Source organism: Biomphalaria glabrata, chromosome 9 (assembly GCF_947242115.1).
Source record: "Biomphalaria glabrata chromosome 9, xgBioGlab47.1, whole genome shotgun sequence".
NCBI lineage: Eukaryota > Metazoa > Mollusca > Gastropoda > Planorbidae > Biomphalaria > Biomphalaria glabrata.
Genome location: NC_074719.1, coordinates 33846927 through 33871600, shown reverse-complemented (window position 1 = coordinate 33871600; position 24674 = coordinate 33846927). Strand labels below are relative to the sequence as shown.

The following is a 24674-nucleotide window of genomic DNA, read 5'->3' as shown; positions in this document are numbered from 1 at the left end:
CAGATCTTGTGTAGTGCCCCAACGGTGCAGCAGATCAAAGGATAGGTGCAAGTGAATGCAAAGTTAGATGTGAACCTGGCCTAACTAGTTCCCCTATTCAGACCTTATGGTCTATAGGGCAGATGATGTAAATTTTATCTGTTTTTGGCCTACTGTTAACGAGGGTGGCATGTAGCCAGCACAACGACCAACCGCCTTTACTTTTCCCCAACTAATGTCAGGTTAGTAGACTGGGTAGTCTCAGAGGCGCCAAAAAATTGGGAAGTTGAATATCCCAGTCTTCACCAGGATTCGAACCCGGGACCCTCGGTTCTGAAGACAAGTGCTTTACCACTCAACTGACGCGCCTCTCCAGGCCTAACTGAAGTCTTATAAATAATTTAATTGTTTTGAAAAGGCTCAATCTCTTATTCTAATCCTCAAAAAAAAAAAATTCCAAAAAAAAAAAAAAGTTCAAGAAAATAAAGTTTATAAGATTACTATTCGTTTTAAGTTAGGTCTAACTTATAATGCATACTAATTAGCTTTTTCTCTTTAAAAAACTGCATGCATAACTGATTTAAAAAATTAGGAAAAAAAAAAGTAGCCGTTGCATCAGAACTTTGAATGGTCTAAAATATTGTGATGTCGGATTTTCAATATATTTTCTAGTTTACGAGATCTAAACGGGACGGACGGACAGACGGACAGACGGTCAGACGGACAGACATTTCACACAAAACTAATAGCGTCTTTTCCCCTTTCGGGGGCCGCTAAAAAGGAGCATTAACATGGATCTCAAAATCATCTCTTTCTGTACATATAGCTTCCTACTTATTCTATAATCTATCTATCAATTTTTGTATCAAATAATTAATCTATCTATGTATCTATCTATCTATCTATATATCTATCTATATATATCCATATATCTATTCATCTATCTATCTATCTTTTTATCTATCTATCCATATATGGCTGCGTGGTCGTGCGGTTTGCGCGCTGGACTGTCGTTCGGATTTATTAACGTCGAGGGTTCAAATCCTGCCCGCTGCCATCCCCCGTCGTCCTGCGGGAGGTTTGGACTAGGAAGTAAACTATCTTCAACTCTGAAGGAACATTCGAAACATGTAAAACATTTTACAAACAAACATTTTAAAACTTCTATCTATCTATCTATCTATCTATCTATCTATCTATCTATCTATCTATCATGGGCGTAGCCAGGATTTTTTTTCTTGTGGGGGGGGGGGGTTATGGGGGGTGGATTTAGTGTGTGTGTGTACATAATCTTTATTGCATTCTGACTCTTCATTCTTTCGGAAGACGTTTATTGTGCCCTAGAATAGGTTATTCCATGAGTTAGTGAAAAAATTGTAGATTGCCCGCCAATATTAGCAAGGGGGTCTGGGGGAGCGCTAGGAGCTCCCCCAGCGCGGGGCGAAGACCCGCCGCCAAGCACTATTTCTGATATTGAAAGCCAACAAAATGCATATTCTGAGGTATCTACAGTGCATTTTCCTGCTATTAAATAGTTTTATTTCAAAAACCTAATGTGCTATTCTTACTGACTTAGACATTCCCGCGCCATTCGGAGCATTTGACGTCAAGCTGTTTCCATAAAAATCTGTCACTGGTAATGTCTGAAGCCTCTTCCCACCTGCCATAAGGACCTCAATGAATGAGTGGCGTCAAGTTGTACTAGGATATCATTGCAACTCTTCTTATGCGTAATTCATTTTGTCGGAGAACATGTCCCGCAAACCTCATGCGTCGCTCTCTCACAATCTTACTAAAGGGTCGACTCCCAGTTCGGCATAGGATTTCCGTGATTTAAACCCGATCTCTATAAATGACTCCTAAAATCTGTCTTAGCCATCTTTGTTGAGCCACATTTAGTGTTTTTCAATTTCGGCAGATGACTATTCACTGCAGTTTATTAAGGGAGCCCTGCCACTGGTAAAAATGTGTAGCCTCTTTTCAGGGGCGGACTGGCTATATGGGCAAACGGGCAAATGCCCGGTGGGCCGGTACCAAATGGGCCGGTCTGGTCGCGACCAAAGAAAAAAAAAATTCAATGCAGACAACTTAAAAAAAAAAAAAAAGTAACAGCATCAAGACACAAAGGCCCGAACAGGTTTTTTTTTTTTTTTAAATTCTTATTACAATTAATTTTGTTTGAAATTGAACAAGAATATCCACACACAAAAATACACTATACACTCTACGTATTGTCATTTGCAAAACGTTAGACCGTACTTTCTGCTATGCACGAGCGGCATGGACTGCTTTGATGTCTTCGAGGTTGTGTTTGCCCTAATCATTTTGCTGGTCGGCATGGGCCTTTGATGGCACTTCCATATTTTTTTTGCTCCTTCCCTCCCCCGTCTTTTAATGGTTCCAATGAAATTTAACCAAAAAAGGGATGAGAGAGGTTAAGTAACTTAAGTTAGAAAACATTGATATAACGCAGCAAAAAAAAAAGGCGCGACAATTAGCTCTTTAACAAAACTTAATAGAAATTAACTTTAACACACAGCCGCGAAATTGCAAACCACCCAACTTATTCATAGCTCAATATGGGTATAAAGCTCTGCTTTCTGCGATTTGAAAAGAAAAAGTAAGTTTCTTTTTGTTTTGTTTTTTTAATAACATAGAATCTAGATCTAAAAATACTACACTTAAGGCTTACAAAAAAAAAATATTTAATTACAAAATAAATCTAAATCAATTTTTATACTATTAGATCTATAATTAATGGCAAACTTATGCTTAGTATGAAGTCATTAATGATGAAAATTATTACAATAATTTATATAGCGCTGTCACATCTTATATTTAATGAAAGGAGATTTATATTTTAAATAATGGGGTCATGGTATATTCATATTCAAATTGCGTTTTTGTAAATGTACTAGGAGGAAGAAAGAGCTTTTCACATTAAGTAAGTGTCTCTCTAACCGTTCTGCTTTCTCTTATCTTTTAATGGAATGGGTTACCTGAGTCAGCCAGGAAAACCAATCATTTAGCATATTTTAAGTCACAGATCAACATGCATGACTAGATTGACACATGAAATGCGTAAGACGTAAAAATCTTATTTTTTGAAAAAATGTCTGTAATGTATAAGTAATACCAAAAAGCTTCAAACTCATTAGGCGGCTATTGTATTGTTTATAGTTTTCAGACTACATACATGTATAAATAGAATACATTATGTAATCCTACGAATGCATACATCCAGTTTTCGATGCGTTATCAAACTTTATATAATTTGTAGAGAATAAGGCTTACACCTATAATATAACACATGGGTGTAGCCAGGATGGTAGGGTCTTCAAACCATCACTTGCCTCAGACCTCATTGTCTAAAAGGGAAACTATACTTACTGCCCCAGTGCAGCTAACTTAAGCAAACTACAGTCACCAAATTTCAGGAGCGTAGCCAAAAGGGGTTTTGTGGTTTCCCTTCCCCCTCCAATACAAAATCTAAAGCATTTTACCTTTTTCTACAAGTCGCTGGACTCCAGTGAAAGGCAGCTTTGGTTTTTGAATTTTTTAAAGCGGAAGAGTAGCAAGCTAATTGCAGTGTAGATACCTCAGAATATGCATTTTTAGTGCTTAAAATAACGGAAATAATGCTTGGTTCCGGGGCTTCCCACTGGGGGGAGGGGGGAGCGCGGACTCCATAGCCGCCCTTTGGCGGTGTGTACTGTATTTCCACTAATTATAGGAAGAGAGTATTCTAGGGTAGAAAAAACGTTTGAAAGAATGAAAGATCAGAAAGTGATGAAGATTAATTACATATACACACACACACATATATATATATTTATATATATAAATTGCGGAGTCGGGTATAAATCCCCCCTCACCGAAAATATATGATATGCCATTTGTGGGCCGGTTTATGTGGTAATGCCCGGGCCGATTTTGATACCCAGTCCGCCCCTGCCTCTCTTGAATACGCTCTTGGAATTAAGTGACTGTAGTTTGCTTTAGATTTTATATCGAAAAGAGAAGTTTTATTGTCAAAATCATCTGTTGGGGGTTTTCCACCTCAAAATGATATGTAAGGGGGATCTTAAACTCAAAACTATCTGGAGGGGTTTTAAACTTAAAAAAAAACGCCATCTGTAGAAGAGGAGTTTAAACTTAAAACCCCCGATTGGATTGGCTACGCTCAAATAATTTTAGTGTGTAATTTGCTTTTTTTTATATTGAAGAGGTATTTTTTAGCATCAAATCCATCTGAATGGGGGTTTAAACTCAAAACCCCTTTTGGCAACGCTCATAGCATTTTGAGTGCGTAATTTGCTTTTTTTCTTCAACTGAAGATGTATTTTTTAGCCTCAAACCCCCGTGGCGGGGGGTTTAAACTCCAAACCCCTTTGGCTACGCTTATAGATTTTAGAGTGAGTAATTTGCTTTTATTTATATTGAAGAAGTACTTTTTAGCTTCAAACTCTACTGGAGGGGAGTTTAAACTCAAAACCCCTTTGACTACACTCATAACATTTTGAATGTATAATTTGCATTGTTTTTATTATTAAAGAGGTATTTTTTACCTTCAAACCCCGCTGAAGTGGGGTTTAAACTCAAAACTAAGTCAAAACCCATTTAGCTACGCTCATAACATTTTGAGCTTTTTTTTTTTATATTGAAGAGGGGTTAATCGTAAATTTTGGAGGGGGGTTTAAAATCAAAATCTCCCTTAAATGTGCTCTTGGAATTAGGGGCCTTTCGTTTGCATTTTTTTTTTGTATTGTTTTATAGAAGAGGGGGAGTTAACTGCAAAAACCCCAAGTAGGGGGTTTAAAACTCAAAACCCCTGGTAGGGGGTTTTAAACCCAAAACCCCTGGTAGGGGTTTTTAAACTCGAACCCCCTGGTAGGGGGTTTTAAACTCAAAACCCCATTGGTTGTGCTGGGGCAAGTGATGGTTAAGTATTAAAATCTCACCTAAAATAAACAAAATCAAAGCAAAAAATCATTCACTAAATTCCGATCCCCCCAAGGGGGGGGGATTTCATTTCGGGGGGGGGATTTGAACCCCAAACCCCCCCCCCGGCTACGCCCATGCTATCTATACATCTGTCCATCTGTCCATCTATATTTCTATCTATCTATCTATCTATCCATATATCTATCCATCTATCTATCTATCTATTTATCTATCTATTAGAGTAACCTAATGAAAAACTACAAGAAGACATGTCTTGATCATAGGCTTTATTGAACAAGAATAACAAAACTGTACAGTACACACACACAAGCTGACCTGTACACCAAGGCATTTTGACACACTAGAAAATATCAGTTCACAACACACAACAAGAAACATAAATACACAACGTTCACCTCTTGTTTAGTGTCTTTTCGCTCTACTTCTCAGATTATACGAGTGCTGTAAGGGCGTATCTCTGGCAAGTGATTATTGTCCATTTTCAATGGTGTTTTCCTCTGAACCATGTTTTCTGCAGATATCTCCATGTCACCCCTAGAAGCTGAGTGAGTTGGGGAAACACCCGGCTAAGTCTTAGTACTACCAAGAGTCAATTGATGTTGAAACACCTAAGAAGATATTTCAAAGTCTCGCGGAGCAAAATCATTTACTACGGACTGTCACAGTCTCGTTTGATATTTCCTGTTATATACTCACCTCGGGTAATTAGAGTGAAAGATACGTGAATTAGAAAGAGGAAGTAAGAATGGCCAAATTTACTTTTATTCAGTAGTATATTTATAGTCAATCAAACACAGAAGTAACTTGAAGACAGTAGTAACTTGTGTAGAGTTGAAAGTAGTAAGTCCGTAGTGACTTAACGTATTTCTAATAGTTATTTTATGTACTTAAGAGTTGGATACATATGATTGAAGTTTATTGTTATCCGGTGTGATGGGGACGTATTTTAGTAGTGAAGTTTTATTCTAAGGAACTTCAATTTCAAAGACGTATGTGGGCATAGTTCTGATTAGCTTCAATAAGCTCCACTTCATCTACCAGCGGATCATATTTGCTTTGCCTCACTGCCTTCTCATTAGGACTGGCCCTGGAACAGATAGCCAGGTCGGAAGACGGACCTTCTTTTGTAGGAAAATAGTCTTTCGTAAGGCGTCATGTTTGTAGCAGTACATAGTAGAGATCTAATTGAATGGAGAGGGTCGATAAGGGCTAACTCCCATTGTGTATTATGTAGCCCTCTTGACCTGACGACAAGAAGAATTGACTTCCAGAGAGTCGAGTTAAGTTTTTCTACTTGCCTGTAACCTTTGGCATTGTATGCTGTGGTTCTGCTTGTTACTATGCCTTTACCTCTGAGGAGAGATCGTAGCTCTTCAGACATGAAGGCTGAACCCCGGTCAGAATGTAAATACGAAGGCGTCTCGAAAATGCTGAAGAGGTTTGTGAAGCATCGAATTACTGTTTGAGTAGACATGTCAGGACAATAAATATTTATTTTTAGTGGTAGAGAAAGGGAGTGGTCCCTTAATGTCAACACCAAGTCTCTCGAATGGAGATGTGGCTTTTACTAAGCTGCTAGCAGATGGTTGATAAAAACGAGGTTTTATCTCTGCACAGATGGGGCAATTGTTAGCTCTCTCAATAGGAGATAGTGTTCTGGAGAAGAAAGCAACTGGTCTTTTGTTCAAGGATAAGGTAGCGGATATATCGATGTTCGATGCATCTGTTTCAACCTCCAGCGGCATTTTATGGTCTATAATAGTGACAACAGCCATTTCTAGTTCTTCTTTCAACGCTTGAAATGAAGATTCTTTCAGGGAGTGGGAAAGTTTTGTTGTGTACTAAAGGATGGATCTTATCTGAGAAATACCCTATACAGTTTGCATTGTAGAATAAAAGAACCTACAGTTCGCCTTTGTGCATTATGGGAGACTTCACAACCTTGTAATCTTATTATGCACACTTTCCCTCATTAAGAGTTGGTCGATATTTTTTTATAGACCCAAGAAATTTAAGCAGATTTTTATCATGGTCTTTTCTATCCTTACCACAAATGGTGATGTTATCAATATAAGCATATTAACCATCCAGTGACTCTTGTTCTATGATCTTGTCAATTGTCCGTTGAAAACAGGCTACCCCGTTAGTTACTCCAAAGGGTATCCTACAGAATTGGTCTAACTTTCCTCCAGCTTCATAGGCAGTTTAAGGGCGATCAGTCTTCATGAGAGGGATCTGATGGTATGCGTTGCGAAGATCAAGGGTGCTAAATATTTCGTATTTAGCTATTTCAGAGGCCATACAATATATTCGGGGTAAGGGATAAGCATCCCGAAGTGTAAAGTAATTAACAATTTGGCTTGAGTCCACTACCATACTTCGTTTGTGTCATTCTTTAGTTGTTACTAAGACTTGAGCCCGCCATGGCGATGACGAGGGCTCAATGATGCCATCTTTCAATAGTCTGTCAACCTCTGAATTAATAAATAGAGTATCATTAGTAGAATAACGTCTGGATTTGTAGCGATAGGTCGACACTCTTTAAGCATATTTTGGAAAAGAGGAGCTGGTTCAACATTAGCAGCTTTCATTCTATTTAAGACCATTGATGGTTTAGGCCACTCTCATGTTGTTCAAGGAAGTCATGGCCTAAATTAACATCCTCACAGAGGTTGTCAAGTATGTGAAGCTTGAAGTCTTTATGAAGGGAACCTTTACTCTAAATGTCAGCATGAACATGGCCGCGAGTATAACCAGTTAGGTTCGTGTTGGCCATAGATATAGGTTTTGATGAATGAAAAGTTTTGAATCTATACTTTCTGACAGCCGATGCAGAAATGTAACTGTCCGAACTACCTGTATCGATGAGGTCATCAAGTGTAATGTTGTTAACTTGTATTTTCATTACAGCACGAGATAGAGAAAACGAAGAGGCGGCTGTTATTGTATACTCTGCTGAATCGGAGTTAGGTCTGTAAACTGTAGAAAGTTTTGATTTGCATACCTTTTTGTAGTGTCCCTTTTTAACGCATTTATTACAGATTGCATCTTTAGAGAGGGCATTTGTTACGATAGTGGATAGCACCTCCACAAAAGTAGCACTTGCCTTGAGCTGCAGCTATGGTACCGGTTGTCGAATCAATCGTGTCCTCTACAGCAGAGCAAAGTAGCAATTCCGACGTAGTGGATGGTTGTGCTTGTGGTGTTTGAAAAGTAGTGGCTTGTTGCTAGTTATATGGCACATAATGTTTCTGTACAATCTCCAGAGATCTAGGCTACTTCCAATGACTTTGCGAGGTCCAGAGATGAGTACTCTAAAAGTCTCTGCCTAATCTCTGGTGATGACATAAGATAAGATAAGGTAATTTTATTGATCCAATCAAATGGAAATTCAGTTTGACTACAATTGACAACATCAGCGTAACTACTGTACAGTAACAGTATAGATGAAAAATTCGAATATCATTCACACACAAATTACATACACATTCACAACCAGTGCTTTATGAATTTAACTTCTATGTACTTCTCGATGACGACAGCTGATCTTGTAATTTCTTTAGTTTTCTGAACATTTAAAATTAGAAAGTTGTCTATACACCATTGGTAAAAGGTGTCAATTGTTGAATGGTACAGATTTTCGTAGCCTGAAATAAGGCCAATGATTGCTGTGTCGTCAGCTAATTTTATGATTTGAGTGTCAGCTGATAGGCTCTGAATGTCATTGGTGTATATGATATGCAATACTGGTGACAGGACGCCCATTAGGGCCCGAATGACCCAACGCGAACTTGGTGCCACTACGGTGGTACTAGTAACCGACTCTCGCTCCAGTCTCCAAGCTATGGGTGGCGGGGGGGGAGGGTCGCCCGTAATAGATGAGGCAATCGGCGCCGCAGATAACATCCGCCGAGCTATTGGAGCTGTCGTTTTTATGCAGTGGGCGCCTTCACATTGCGGCGTGGGGGGCAATGAAACGGCAGACGCGTTCGCAAGGGAGGGTGCTTTAGCAGTCACACACCCCGAAGCACCAAGCACGTACTTACAAGCAACGGCACAAATCCGAGCACTCATTCATGAGAAGTGGTTAAAGTCTTGGGAGGAATCCGACAGGGCAAGTGGTGTCTGGCAGCACATGCTTTACTCAGATCGCGACGATCCATGGTGGCGACTGAGGAGGTCAGAGCAGTCAATTATTGCGCAGTGCAGAACGGAACACTGTCCTATTGGGGAATATTTTGCCCTGTTCCGCACGAACTTTGACTCCCGATGTCGTCACTGTGGAGAGAGCGTCGAAACAGTGCCTCACGTCTTGTACGAGTGTCCCCAGCTCCGCGAGCTAAGGGGGGACCTGTCAGAGCAGTCACTCGACTTGTATGGTAGCTACGGGAGGAGTAGTCCTTCCTGCTAAGATTTTTCAATAGGAGTTCATCTCAGGTGACTGGATGCAGCCCTGCAGCGCTCCCATGCTAAGCTCTCTTGTGCCTGACACATGCCCGTTCACTTTTACATATTGTGGGCGTTTGATAAGAAAGTTTAGAATCCAATCTTGTATGCTTTTGTTTTTAGTTTTTGTACCATGCGATGTGGTTGGATGGTATTGAATGTAGATGAAACATCTACGAATAATACTCTGGATAATGTGTCTTTGAGTATCAAGATGATGATATAGACAATTCAGCATGAATAGTATTGCATCTTCTGTACTTCTTGACGGTTTGTAAGCGAACTGGTGCGGGTCAAGACGTGTTTCGACTTCTTTCAGTAGATGTTTTAAAATCATTTTCTCCAGGCACTTCATTGGAATTCATGTAAGTGCTACGGGACGTAGGTCGTTGTTGGAATCAATGATATTCTTTTTGGGTACTGGAATTATTTCAGAAGTCTTCCAAATGGTAGGTATTTTGTGCGTTTGCCAGGACTTGTTGAATAAAGCACAAAAGATATAAGACAGTCCTTCCGCACTGAAATACCACTAATGAATGCATCTCTGATGGCCTCGTTCCAGTTTTCAAGGGCAGAGACTGCTCTGAAATGGCAGTCTTTAGCCAGCAATTTCAATGTTTGAACATACATGTCAACACCCTGTCCCGTTTCCTGTTTACAATTGGATAGGAAATAGCAGGCATAAACCTCATTGGTTTGTTTGGCAGTTTGAAAATCGGTACAGTCAGATATCAATTCATGCACACCATGTGAGATAAAGTTACATAGTAGCTCGAACTTCACACCTTCTGGTACAGCTTGTTTTAATGCACATTTTTCAAATGTGTGAAGCCAGTGCGTCCAGATCCTTTGAGCGTCCGGATCATTAGGATCCACCACCAATCGTTCAGGTTTTAGAAAAAAATCTATAATTAAAGTTTGAAGCACAATTAAACCACAAGATTCTTATTCAACAAATTGTAGTAACCTAATGAAACACTACATGAAAACATGTCTTGATCCTAGGCTTTATTGAACAAGAAAAACATAACAGTTCACGATAACACAGTACTCACAGACAAGCTGGCCCGGACACCAAGACATTTTGACTCACAAGAACAGATCAGTTCACAACACACAACAAGAAACGTCTATCTATCTATCTATCTATCTATCTATCTATCTATCTATCTATCTATCTATCTATCTATCTATCTATCTATCTATCTATCTATCTATCTATCTATATTTGTTTTCCTAGCAATGGTCGATGGCTACAGGATAATTAACTTTTTTTTTTGAAGTCAATGTATGTATTTCTAGAAAATCAATATTACATACTTCTTTTTGGTCTTGTATTTTATCTATTTCTTGTTTTTCTTTCAATTCTAGACAAAAAGTCTCCCATTGAGTTTGTTGTTGTGATATAAAACTACTAGCAGCTTGAAGTTCTGTCATAAACTCTTCGCGAATTTCTTGAAATCGATCATTGAATTTATTTTCTGTTTCACTAAACTTTGCATTATTTTCATTCTCGAAATCATTAAACAGCATTTCTATTGTATCTTCCTGTCTTTCAACGATTGTTTGTTGATCCTTTAGATTTTGTTGGAGTTTCTTTATTTTTTTACTTTGTAACGAGAAATTAGAATCCATCTCTTTCACTTTTAATGTCAATTGCAGATTAAGAGTATCTGAAGCAGAAAATCTCAAAATGAAATGTAAAGTATTTTTCATTTTAAATTATATTTAGTTAATTTGCTCCACAATGTAAATATATATAAACTATATTTATAACTTTGGTTTAAATAAAGATATATTTAAATTAATCTCTATTATTTTAAATTTAACCTTATGAAGCTAATGTTAAATTTTTTTTTTACTATTTTAGAATTTGCATCATCTTTATCACCTTGTTCCACACTTAAAGCTGGTACATCCAACTCTTTAGTTTTATGACCTGAAAATAATATTTATTTCATTGAAAATAATCAAGAAATCTATAGAGGATAATATAATAATACATTATACCCCACATCCAATAGAAGCGCTATAGCTAAGTAAACACTCATATTTAACATATATTATTTCCCATCAAGAATGTAAAGTAGAATGGGGAAACACTATAACCGCATTAATAACATGTCAAAAAATATCCACAAAAAAAAATATATATATAGTAGATTCTTATACCTGAACACCGACTTACGGGAACTAGGTCAAATTTTTATTTTATTTTTTTATTTGGTGAAGGTTTAACTTACAAAAAAACTGAAAGCAGATTCTTATTCTGCAACTAAAGGACTATAAAAATAGCTGTATTCCTTTGTATTACCACGCATAGTCAAGATTTTATTTTAAAATAAAGTGGGTCACTTCATGCTCCTATATTGAACGCAGTTTTTGGGCTTTCTCCTCAATTGGACAGTGAGCACCGTCATTGTACACCACTATGTAATTGCTAATAAATTATATCTGTGTTACTTAATTTTTTTTAGATTGTATTAAAAGAAGTAGATTCACTTTTGCAATATGTATTTAAAGTCTATTTCCTCATATACTCTCTCTCTGTCTCTCTCTCTCTAACTCTATAATATTATAGAATATAGATCTATATAGAATATATATATATATATATATATATATATATATATATATATATATATATATATATATATCGTTTATAGTTTATTATTTATATACCTATGTAATCTATGTGTAGAAACAGACAGAAATAAATCTATATAGATTATATATCGATAAATTAATTATTATAATTTAATAAATAAGATATTTTCAAGTAGGCTACATTGGCTACATGTATTTCCTCTGTCTTTCTTTTAATTGCCATCCAAGGACCCTCTTCTTGTTTTCATAAGTTGGATGTTCGTTTTGTGACACATTAACACCCCCCTCCCTCCCATAGATGCTTATAATTCTTTTCATGACTCTCTCCCCCTTCCCTCCACTGCCTGTTGGATAGTTTGTGACACTACAAGCTGAGTGTATACTTCTCCTCACTGCCAGCTCATCTGGAGTGATCACCTGCAGTGGGCATGGTCTCTGGCTTCAAATTAGCAGCCCGCACTTTTTCTTTCATTCATAAATTATATATTATAGACATCTCGATCTAGGTCAAGCTTATTCATTGAAAAAATCATAGATTTATTAATCCCAATAATATTTCTTATTACGATTTTGCTGTGTCCAATGAAGGAGAATGAGCTGAATTCATTATTATTCGTTGTACACCCCCTTATTAAATTTTATTTAACAGCTAACGGTATAAATGTGATTGAAATGTCTTTCTAAAGATGTTTGGAAGCTTATTTTGATATGCCCATCAGCCTACAATCAAACAGGCTCATAATATAGCCTTCATCCCTTATATGGGTATGAATTGCCGGGGGAGGTTAAAACAACAGCTTTACGTACATGGTTACCGAGAATCTAAAAAACTGCCATCTGCTTTGGAAAAACGGAACAAAATTACCGGAACTTATCTAAAATTGGACATGCGCAGTTCCGAAACGTTGATTTTAGCTCCAAACATAAAAACAAATGAATTACAAACAAAAAAAGCGACCCGTTCATTGAAGGAGAATTTGATGGGGTGTCCAAAATATAAGAAGCTACTATATATATATATTGGATAAAACAAGGGATTAAAGTCAAAGCCTGTACATAACAACTAAAATGAATAAGAAAAAAATTTTAATTGGGGATAAAATGACCGGGGATGAAGTGACTAAGAATGAAATAACCGGGGATGAAATGACAGGCCACCAAAAAAAAACATGCACAATAATTATATTTAATATTTAATTCTGTATAATTAATAAGTATACATATGCATATATATTTATATTTATTTATTACTATTCACATCTCCTAAGCTGTCGAACGAATTCGCATGAAATTTAAATTATAGGTTATTAGGTTCCTTCTACATCCTAAATGCTTGCTAAAAACCGTTTTGAAGGATTCGCAACCTGACGATTACTATTCGTGAAAAACCTTAAGCTTTCTATCAGACCTTTGTATTTTATTTTCGGTATTTCACATAAATTTCGCAGTCTACATATGAAGTATTTTCAAAAATATCACAAAATCTGTATTTTGAAAGCAATTTTTTCCCTAACTCTACTTAAAAAAAAACAAAAAAAAACAAGATTGCAAAGAGAGTATGTGTTATCACACAAACTCAGGGGCGGCACCCATCAAATTTACCAATGTTTTGATCGTTTAAACTTTAAAGAAATGGGCGTTTTTTTTTTCACATAAAAGCTGTTCTTGGCAATCTGTCTAGTGTAGATCTGACTGGAAGTAACGCTGAACTCAACTTCTTCAGTAACACCGGCGAAAGGCCGAAACAATCAAATATGTAGTCGACGCTGATATGTTGTTCTACAAATATGTTTAATACTCAAGAAGGGAATCGTCCGATGTCAGTTATGTCGTACTCAAGTCTACTACTCTACAAGAAGCGTCTTCCTTTTAGCGTCACTTAGAGCGTTCTTATTTTTTTAAAGATCTGTCACGTCACTTGTCGCTAATTAAAACTTTCCCCTTATTCCCGAAAAAAATAACTAATTCCTAATCATGTCATAACAAAGCAAACAGTGCAACACGTTGTCTTTGATAACACTCTTCTAACTCTTCTGGAATAAGAAGAGTAGCGTTAAGTGATCACTTAAGATCAGCAGGGAAACCTCCCGATACAGTGTGAGCTGATTACCTACTTTTATTGATATTGACTTAAATGTAAAATCCCAATGTTAATTACATTTATTCAATTGTTATTGCAGATTTGACAATAATACTTAATTAAAACTACAAACAGACTTAACATCACATGAACAGGTTTCTTTTGTTATATTTTAAATGGTATAACGTTGTGCTGTATTATTTACACTTAACTTACCATCTAGATGTGTCAAGGCATATATGGGCATATGTCTAGAGATTTTATTATTATATTCTCCCATGTGTCTGCTTTTACCAAGTTATAATTTAGCCAACTTAGTTGTCAACCCCAAGTCGACTGGAGAGGACCGCACCCCTCACACCACTGCCACTGCTCCAAAATACTTACTTCATGCCAACAATTTCGATTAATATATTGGAGTAGACGTAGTGGGGCCTACACAACTTAACAGTTTCCCATGCAAGCAGAATAGGCTAATACCCTATTAACCACTAGTTAGCTGTCACGAATCAAAGTCAAGTTGTAATTTGAAATATTAAATTAAATTAAATTCTGTTTAAGGTTGCCGGGTTTATCCAATGACAGAGACATCCCTACCTACCACATGTCCATCCCTAAATGCTACTACATGCCCTTCCCTACATGTTACATGTCCATCCCTAACCACTAATAATGACTCCATACCTCAGGTTATCAACAAGTCTAAATGTTCATCAACATCTACCAATACTTTGATAAGTATTTACTATTTATGCTTGTCACGGATGAATGTGTGAATGTATGTATAATCTATTTTTACTCTCTACGCGAATTACCGGAAGTGTGTTTGTTGTCAGAGAGTGGTCAGACAGAGTCCAGCTTGTGTGAGATGCCGTAAAGATTATTAAAGTTTATGTGTTTGATCGAGTGTTACTTGTTTTTTTATAAATACATCTGAGCAAGGGGCACCTAGACGTATTGAGAACTATTGTAGTTTGTACCGAGTTATAAGTAGATAGAGTTATATAATAGGAAAGCTGTAACAATGCTACAATAAAGATCATCAATATAACAATGCAGTACATCAACCAGAAGCAGGTATCCAAGAATCTTGTTTTCAGCCAACTGCAGCTAGATCTACATCAGACAGAAAGAAAACGGTGCAACCTGACTCTGTTACTGATACAATAAAGGAATGTGAGAAAGTACAAGAAGACATTATGTCAAGACTAAATAGACTCTAGATAAAGTTTTAGAACTAAATATATAGCCTAATCTAGACTAAAATCTAGACTAAATCTATAAATCTTAAAATAGAAAATAGATCTACTAGATCTAGGTCAATATTATGATCAGGACATAGATAAATAAATATAGACTGGCGATAAAAGAGTTTTATGAAACGAAAATGTGTGACTTGCAATTTTGTGTACTTTATTATACAGCATTTATGAGCAGTATAAAAGTTAAGTATTCATATATATTTCAGCCAAAGCCACACACCTGTATATATTGTAAATATGTAAATATGGAGGCATTGTAGATTTGTTTAATCTCTAAGAATGAAGATCATGCAATTTTTCATAATTCGGAAATCCGAATACAATAGATATACATGTTTTCAAGTTACATGAAGTTACTTCCTTCGGCCAGTCTATATTTATTTATGTCTATGGATCAGGATTTGTACTACTGGGTTACAGATTCCCTTCTTGATGTGATACTACTGCTTACATATTAAATAAATCACCCCTACGCTGTTAGAAGATAAATTATTTTCTTAATGGATTATAAATGTAAGTTTTGATCAAATTGTTTAATACAATTAAATCTAAATCTAGATCTATGTCTGGCCTCTATTTATTGTAATTTAGATTGTCGTCAAGTGTATAGCCTAATGACGATGTGTGAAAACTGAGCGGTATAAAAGTAGTTTTTTTTTTTTTTTAACTTAGGATTGAAACGAAGTTCGTAATTAAAATTATTTAAAAAAAACAACAACATTAGAATCAGTATTCTATTCCATAAGGTAGTTAATGAAAGGAAAATATATTTTATAATGATCCATTGATACTTTTTCAATTGTAACCTCTGATGCAATTTTTTATACCATGCGCGAATCTATGAATGAAGCTTGTGAACTTTTTAATAAGACTTACTTTCCCTTAAGTTTTTCATTGAAAAGTGGTGTAATTTAAAAAAAAAAATGCTTGCATATATGATTTTAAAAATTAGATGGTTCACTTTCGATCTTTGCATCAGAACTTTGAATGATCTTAAATATCATGATGTTCGATTTTTCTTTTCTTTTCTAGTTTCTGAGATCTAAACGGGACGGATTGACGGACAGACGGACAGACAGGCCACACAAAACTAATAGCGTCTTTTCCACTTTCGGGGCCGCTAAAAATGCCTTATGTCATTTCCACTCCTTTTTGATGCCGTCTAAATAAAAAAAAATTATAATAGGATTTATAAGATAGATCTATACTCTTTTTTTTTCTATTTTGAGAGAGAGAGAGAGAGAGAGAAAGAGCATGGAATGGTACTTTGTACTGAAAAAAACATTTAAATCCAAATAGGTCTATTGTTATTTTGTTACATTCAAAAAAGTTTCAAATAAACCATTACAATCAATTAAACTAAATTGATATTTCTTTTTATTTACAATACGAAATACCAAGATAAATGTAGAAATAGGAACGGTAATATATATGAAGGATTTTTGTTGTTAGCGGGGGAACGGAGGGGGTTGGCTAAGGGGCAGGGGGATATAAGTAAAAGTTCTACTAAAATTTACAGGCCCAAAATATCAGAACGTGGGTCTTGGGTGCATTATAAAGCGGGTCTTTTCATATCAAGTCAAAAGTCTATATGGGAGAAATTACAAATCACAGGTAAAAAAAAATAAAAAATGGGGGTTCCAGGTTGACAAGAGAGAGAGAGAGGGGAAGAGAGAGCGGGCCGTGAAATTTCATTGTAACAGATACACTAGTTCACGGGCTAAAAACATGTTAGGTTGACCGTTAAAATGTGTCTGGTTTATTAAAAAAGAAATAGGCGTGTTCCATCTATAATACACAATATAAAGCCTACGAAGAAATCAATGGGCGTAGCTAATAAAGTAAAATTTTAAAAAATAAAGAAATACATTAAGCTATTTTCTGAAATGGGGGCGCGATGGCTGAATGGTTAAGCTCTTGGCTTCCGAACCTGGGGTTCTGGGTTCGAATCTCGGTAAAGACTGTAATTTTGAACTCCGGGATCTTTAGGGCGCCTCTAAGTCCACCTAACTCTAATGGGTACCTAACTTAAGTTGGGGAAGTAAAGGCGGTTGGTCGTTGTGCTGGCCACATGATACCCTGCTCGTTAACCAAATACACAGATGACCTTAACATCATCTGCCCTATAGATCAAAAGGTTTGAAATGGGTTCTTTACTTTTTTTTATTTTCTAAAAAAAAAACAAAAAAATAACTACATGGACTTTTAAAACATTGAACAAAAAATGTTTTTACGAATAATCTCAAAACTTACGTGTTACAGATGTGCAACGATTTAAAATGTGTGACGTTGTCTCTGTAATGAATTGTTTCATTTCCATGAAAGTTGATGTTTCTTTTTCCTCAATCCATAATTTTCCTTTTTTCATGACCTTAATAAATATACGTTAAAATGCTTAAAGTGTAATGTTACTCTAAGAAGACTTTGTGACCTAGTTACCTAGTACTTTGCATTACGAGAATGTAAAATTCTTATTTCAGTTTTTTGAAACATAAACCAAACTTCTTTAGGTTCATGAAAATACTTTAAAAAAAAATAATATACATTTTTGATAACAGCAAAGCTTTGGGTTGAGGTAGTTGCACTAGACTCATGACAGCTGTGATGATCCGTCCTCTGAGTAAAAATTATCGATTTTAATAAATACGCGAAATTTATTATTTATTTTTGTGAAAAAAAAAGTATCTGTCTAGACTTTTTTCCTAACCTCTTCCCCTTCTGTCAGCACATTCACCTTTCTAAGACACATCACATTTAACAACTCGCTAACTTTACCATCTGTACAATGTCTCTATAATTCAATTTAATTGAGCTCATCGATCAACCCTCTCGATAGTGCAAGATCTAAGATCCTTTCATCTTGAAAGGTGGACAGACTATCCGCCGTTGGTACACCCCTTTCCCTTAGTCTTGAGTCTGAGTGTAAGTAATGCTTTACCCCTGACTATTTTTTTAAAGACCTCATTGGTGAGTGGGAGGCGCTGATTTTGACTGTATGTTACAGTAAAAATCATATGCTTTCCTGTCCGATCCTTATTTCCGGCCAATAGTGATGGGCAAAAGTTAACTAAAAAGTTGCTAACTTTTAGTTTAACTAAAAAAAATTAGTTAAGGCCAAAGTTTAATTTTTAAAAAAAAGTTTAGTTAAAATCCTAGTTTAACTATTTTTTTTTAGTTACAAACTAAAAAGTTTAATTACAAATTTTACAAACTTTTTTAACATACATACCAATAAATATAATTTAGATCTATGTAATTTTGAGAATATATATATATAACGAATAATAGACAGGAGAATAAACAAGAGGGTGCACAGGTCACTAGAAAGCCTTTTGGCCTTTACCCTATAATTGTCGCTATTCCCGCCAATTCAAGGTATTTGAAAGGCGAGAAAAATAAACGTGTTCATTATATTTCTAGCAAGTTTCGCTCCTTGATAAATTCCTTGCTTCTATAGATCTACATTTTGCTGCTTTTTATTAAACACCAGTGTGTTCCTGTATAGATCTAGCTGCAGGCAAAGAATTTTGCTTTACTATAGATCTAAAAGACTCTTTTTTATTTAAAAACTTTTTACTAGATAGATCTAGTGACGTCTAGTCTATTAGTATTAGTCTATTACTACTATTAGATCTATAGTCATAATAGTCTATATTTAATTATTTTAGTCTCTTAGTCGTAAGTAGAGTCTAACTCTTAGTAGTCTTAGTCTTAGATCTAGATGTAAATTTAAAATTATAAAGTCAATAATATAGACATAGATCTATTAATTGAAATCTATATTACTTTACTTTATTAGACTAGATCTATTAGTTTAGAGATTCTACTATTCTAGAATTAGAGTCTAGACTAGATCTAGATATATCTAGAATCTAGATTACTTATTATACTAAGACCTAAGATGCATAGATGATAGATCTATAATGACTATAATAACTATAATACTAATAATAGTCGTCACTATACTAGAATTTACTAGATCTAATACTAAATTAACTAAATCTACACTAGATCTACATCTACTTCTATTATAATTATACTTATATCTACTATCTATAGATCTATAATCTATTAGATCTAGATCTAGTATTATCTACTAGAGACACTAGAGTATATAGATCTAAATATCCATATCTAGTTCTAATCATAATTATAATAATCTAAAATCTCTAGATCTAGAATTACTAAGATATCTACTAGACTCTATCTAGATTTTAGATCTAGTAGTAGTAATAGTAACTAGTATTTCTTAGATTATTTTTAGATTAAAATATTAATTATTTGATCTAGGTCTAGTAGCTAGATTAATTCTAGATCCAGATTATATTTCTGATCATTTCGTTTGTAGAAGATACTAGATCCAGAATATTCTAGAATCGAGTTAGTTAGAGAGTCAACATGTAGTTTTATCATTTCTTCTAAAGGTAACTTAGAATATTAGAAATTAGACAATTAGGCCTACTTCTAATTTCTTTCTATAAGTATCATTCTAGTGATTCTATTAAGATCTACATCTATCCCATAAAGACATTTAAATCTTTTTTCATGTTTACAAATAAATGTTTATTACATTTTGCTAAAGAGATTCGTTGTGCTTTATATTTTTCATGTTTGGCTGTTTCGTCCTTAAAAAAGGTCAAAATAGTTAGTAAAAGTTTAACTAAAGTTTCTTAGTTTAGTTTAACTATTTTTTTTTAATTTGTGATTAACTAAAAGTTTAATTGCTTTTTTTTAGTTCAAACTTAGTTTTAGTTTAACTAAAAAAAATTAGTTTAGTTCCCATCACTACCGGCCAAGCGACATTTAAGTCTTAAACTTTTTCAGTCACGATCAGTCGCTCCATTTACTAAAGAACATTGAGGACCATTTATTCCAAGACTCTATTCGTTGTGCTTCCTTGTTTTTATTCTATTCATTTGGACTTATGGTAAAATCTATGTTCATAGCTAGATCTTGATAATTCCAATATACTTCACTTCATTTATATTTGATAAGTGCATTTTGTGTATTTCTTACAGTCGTAAGTAAGAAATATATTAATTTTATATGTACATACTTATTTAAGACATTAACTTATGCCAACCAAGTTCTGACATTATTACTTCTAGATTGTTCAATTTATCATTAACGCAATCTTATATGTATTTGTCTTATTCTAAAGACGGTCGACGAATCTTGCATGCTGTCCCAACGGTCCAATAGATTAAGGAACAGGTAAAGGTAAATGTATATTTGTACATTACATTTTCTTCGATTATCTCGGCTGATCACCTAAGTCTTTTTAACGCATTGACTCCTCGCTTACAAAAAATCATATTGTTATAACCCTATTGGCGACGCAAAAGGGTTAACTGTGTGTGATCAGCTGACATATGTGATACAGGCCAGTAATACAGTTTAGCTTGCTATAGTGAAAGGCAAGGGACAGTACTGGCATGAGCTTTGCACGTGAATGGCGCCCGTGTTATGGTCAACTGATCATAAGCCTGCGCAGACCAGAAACACAATGTGTAGGAAAGCGGCAGTTCAAGACCGGAGAGCGTTGAGACCGGGGCTGTTAGTCAGCCATGAAGTCGGTCCTGGTGCAGTCCTCCAGTGAAACGTACGAGTCCAGGAAGAGACAGTAGAGTTTATGAGTTTAGTACAGTGATATACAGTCTAGCGTGGTAGTAGTTGATTGTGTTGCCAATTGTGTCATATTGGCTGTTTTATTTGACCCTTATTAAAGTACCAGATTATTTGGAGCCTTGTTGTCAAGTTCTTGATGTGTTGTGTTGTGTTTAGCAGTGTTTACAGAAGGCCTGATTAGGAGACAATCGTAACAATATGTAACTTCCCTTTTTCCATATTCTTTAGACCTGAGTGGCGCCCGTTGAACGTCACTCTTTATCTTTTGTAAACACACATTCCATTGTTTAGGGCCATAACATTGTGGTCGCTGACCATTATTGATTGTTCATTCCCTCTGGCCGTATGTAACTGATGACGTCGTGGTCTCTGACAACTATCAATTGTTCATGGCCTTTGACCGTATGTAACTAATGACGTCGTGGTCGCTGACCTCTATCCATTGTTCATGGCCATCGGCCGTATGTAACTAATGACGTTGTGTTCGCTGACCAATATTTCTTGTTCATGGCCATCGGCCGTATGTAACTTATGACGTTGTGTTCGCTGACCAATATTTCTTGTTCATGGCCATCAGCCGTATGTAACTAATGACGTTGTGTTCGCTGACCAATATTTCTTGTTCATGGCCATCGGCCGTATGTAACTAATGACGTTGTGTTCGCTGACCAATATTTCTTGTTCATGGCCATCAGCCGTATGTAACTAATGACGTTGTGTTAGCTGACCAATATTTCTTGTTCATGGCCATCAGCCGTATGTAACTAATGACGTCATGGTCGCTCACCACTATCCATTGTTCATAGCCATTGACAGTAAGTATCTAATGACGTCGTGGTCGTGACCACTATCCATTGTTCATAATTATATTTATCTACTGCTGTGTTCGGATCATTTTTGTTGTATTGATTTGATTACATTGAACTGCATTATCTTTATGTTTCAATTGAAATATTTGAATCTCTGATTCACGGCTATGCCAGAGGGAAACACAATACCCTTTTGTCTTATGAATATATTAAGCTCGGTGTTGTTTTTTTTTTATTATTTCAGCCTGATGACGGCTAGAGACAACGACTTTTTCTTTTTTTGTTTTTTTTTTTTATAAATATCCTTGCACAATAATTTTTATTAATGATCCTTATACAATTCCTGTTTTTCCCCTACACAAGAATTCCTGTTTTTGATCCTTACGCTTTCCTGTTACTACACCAGATTTCATTACGCATTCATGCGATAGAACCCATCCTTAACTCCGTAGCTAGAGGAAGGAACCTCTACAATCTTAATTCCATTTCAGACCCCGCTGCCTGCCTCTTTATCGTTGATTTTGCCCCACCTCTGATGAGTCCATCACACAATGAGAACGTACAACATCGACCGGGCCATTCTCAACTAGAGTTTCCAATGCTGCTACACACGCTAACGGATTAAAACAATCTACAGCAGTAAGACAAAGAGATAAGCGACTAAGAGGACAACAACTAAACGCAGTAACAGTAGAGCTAAGTGTTATAAATATAAGGGCACACATATCTGTACTATCAGCAGATGATTTGATAATTTCACTTATCTTTGTTTGTGGACAGATTTATCATTGTTCTCCCCAGCAGTGTTATCCTTTCCATTTTGATTTTTCAGTTCATTATTTTTTTTTTATACTTAAGTAATTTTCTTTATTTTACGCTACCTGTGTGTTCTTTTTCCCAACTTTTCTATGGTGTCGTTACCTCCAGTGGCGCATGACGTATAACAAACAGTACATAACGAAAAATGCTTTTTGTCATCACTCTGTGCCACTCTCCGTGTTTTTTCAGAGACAGTATTGTTACAGATGGAAAGACTACTCAATTGCTGGGGAAAAGCTTTGGCGGTAAATTTGCGAGTGCTGGGCTGCCCACACGTCAACACTCGTCTCTCTTCCATACTGACCGGGTCCAAAGGGAAGGCAAGCCATCGCAATTTGGAGTCATTACTAAATCCAACAAATCTTTTTTTCTTACGCATACTATTTCCTGTGATAATGAGGCGCTGTGTCTGAGCGGTTAAGTGCTTGGCTTCCGAACTGGGGGTCCCGGGTTTAAATCCTGGATTTGTTATTTCGTGATCTTTGGGCGTTCCAGCTCAAATGGGTACCTGACGTTATTTGGGGAAAAGTAAAGGCGGATGGTCGGTGTGCTGGCCACATGACACACCCCTTAACTATGGGAAACAGAAACAGATGACCTTGACATCATCTGCCCTATAGAACACAAGGTCTGAAAGGGGAAATTATTTATTGTGATTACTGAAATGAATTAGGAGAATAAGTGAGGGATTATATTAATTTCTCGCCTTCAGATTTGTATGCTGTCCTTACTTTTGTTTTAAACCAACTAAGAAGTAATTCCCAAAAATATTTGGAAATTCTATTACATTAAAAAATATTTCGTTAATGTCTATAAATTTTGCCTGATGCGCAACAATAATTTTCTACTTGTGTTAATGAAAAACCAGAGAGCTTTCTGTACAATTAAAATATATTCTTCACTCTACCTCTCTCTCATTTATATATATATATATATATATATATATATATATATATATATATATATATATATATAGAGAGAGAGAGAGAGAGAGAGCTTTCTGTACAATTAAAATATATTCTTCACTCTACCTCAATCTCATTTATATATATATATTGAAATCTTAATAAGTTAACACAAAATAATAAAAAGTGAAATAAAACCAAAGGAAGTTTTTACATAACTTAATGTTAAATAATTATATTTTCTAAGATCAGTATGAAGTTATATTTTAGCTTGCATAACGTTGTAATATATAACTTACTTTAGATGGAACTATAGAATTGTAGGCTATAAGTCATTTTTTCAAGTAGATTAATAGATTACAACACATTAAAACAGATAACGTAATACAGAAATGGTTTAGTGAGAGTTTTAAAAAAAAGTCCATTAGTAATAACAATTTGTACATACCAAGTCAACATCTTCTAAAACATTGTTGAGCAGTGCTTTGATTTCCTCTAAATTGTGTAGTTTTAGTCCAATCTCTACCAACTCTATGTAAGGTCTCATTTTATAGATACACTTTGAATAGTTAAGTTATACTTTAAAAGTTTATACTACATAAAGTTTGATTCTCTAACTTATTATTACTTTTAAAATTAACATTTTACTAAAGACACTAAAATAATATTTTTTAACTTTCAAAACGTAAAAGGTAATATCGGAATTTCCCAATCCGTTTATTCTTTAGGATCTCATGTTCCACATTTTTAGGATTCTTTAGAACACAATAGTGTACCATAAATAATACCATGAAGTCCTATATGGGCTATAATACTGAAAGCAATAAAATTTAGCCTTTTTAAGAGTAAATATTTATTTTTTTCTTATTGTAACGGTACAAAAAAACATGAAAAATTCATTATGTCACCCTTTTTTTTTGTCATAAAACTTCATTATTTCTAATAATTAACCAAAATGAATTTTCAAATGGATCTCAGGGTAAAAAGGCTTCGTGGAAAATAAAAAAGTCGGGCAGAAATTCACCATGATGAATTTTAAAAAGAATCGCAGGGCACAAAGGCTTCTTGAAAAATAAAAAAAGGCCGGCAGAATGTTACCGTCAGTGTCATCTCTGAAACGAGAAACCACAATAAAATATTTAATGAGAACGTTTAGTTGAAGGTGCTTGTTGTG

General features: G+C 35.4%; 1 protein-coding gene across 2 annotated transcripts in view; it reads right to left on the bottom strand.

Annotated features, from left to right (window-relative positions):
- Positions 1-24305, bottom strand: part of LOC106068248 (uncharacterized) — a 44187-nt gene extending 19882 nt beyond the window's left edge. Inside the window, exons 1-4 of one of the 2 annotated variants that reach the window (XM_056040724.1) lie at positions 23949-24305; positions 17593-17710; positions 11282-11329; positions 10711-11063 (exon numbers count right to left, since the gene is read on the bottom strand). In XM_056040724.1, the coding sequence (XP_055896699.1) occupies positions 10711-11063; positions 11282-11329; positions 17593-17710; positions 23949-24047 (618 nt within the window). In that variant the 5' untranslated portion in view covers positions 24048-24305. Of the gene's footprint in view, positions 1-10710; positions 11064-11252; positions 11330-17592; positions 17711-23948 lie in introns of those variants that run through there. The other variant, XM_056040725.1, reaches the window with a different exon arrangement.
- Between the last annotated feature and the right edge of the window lie 369 nt (positions 24306-24674).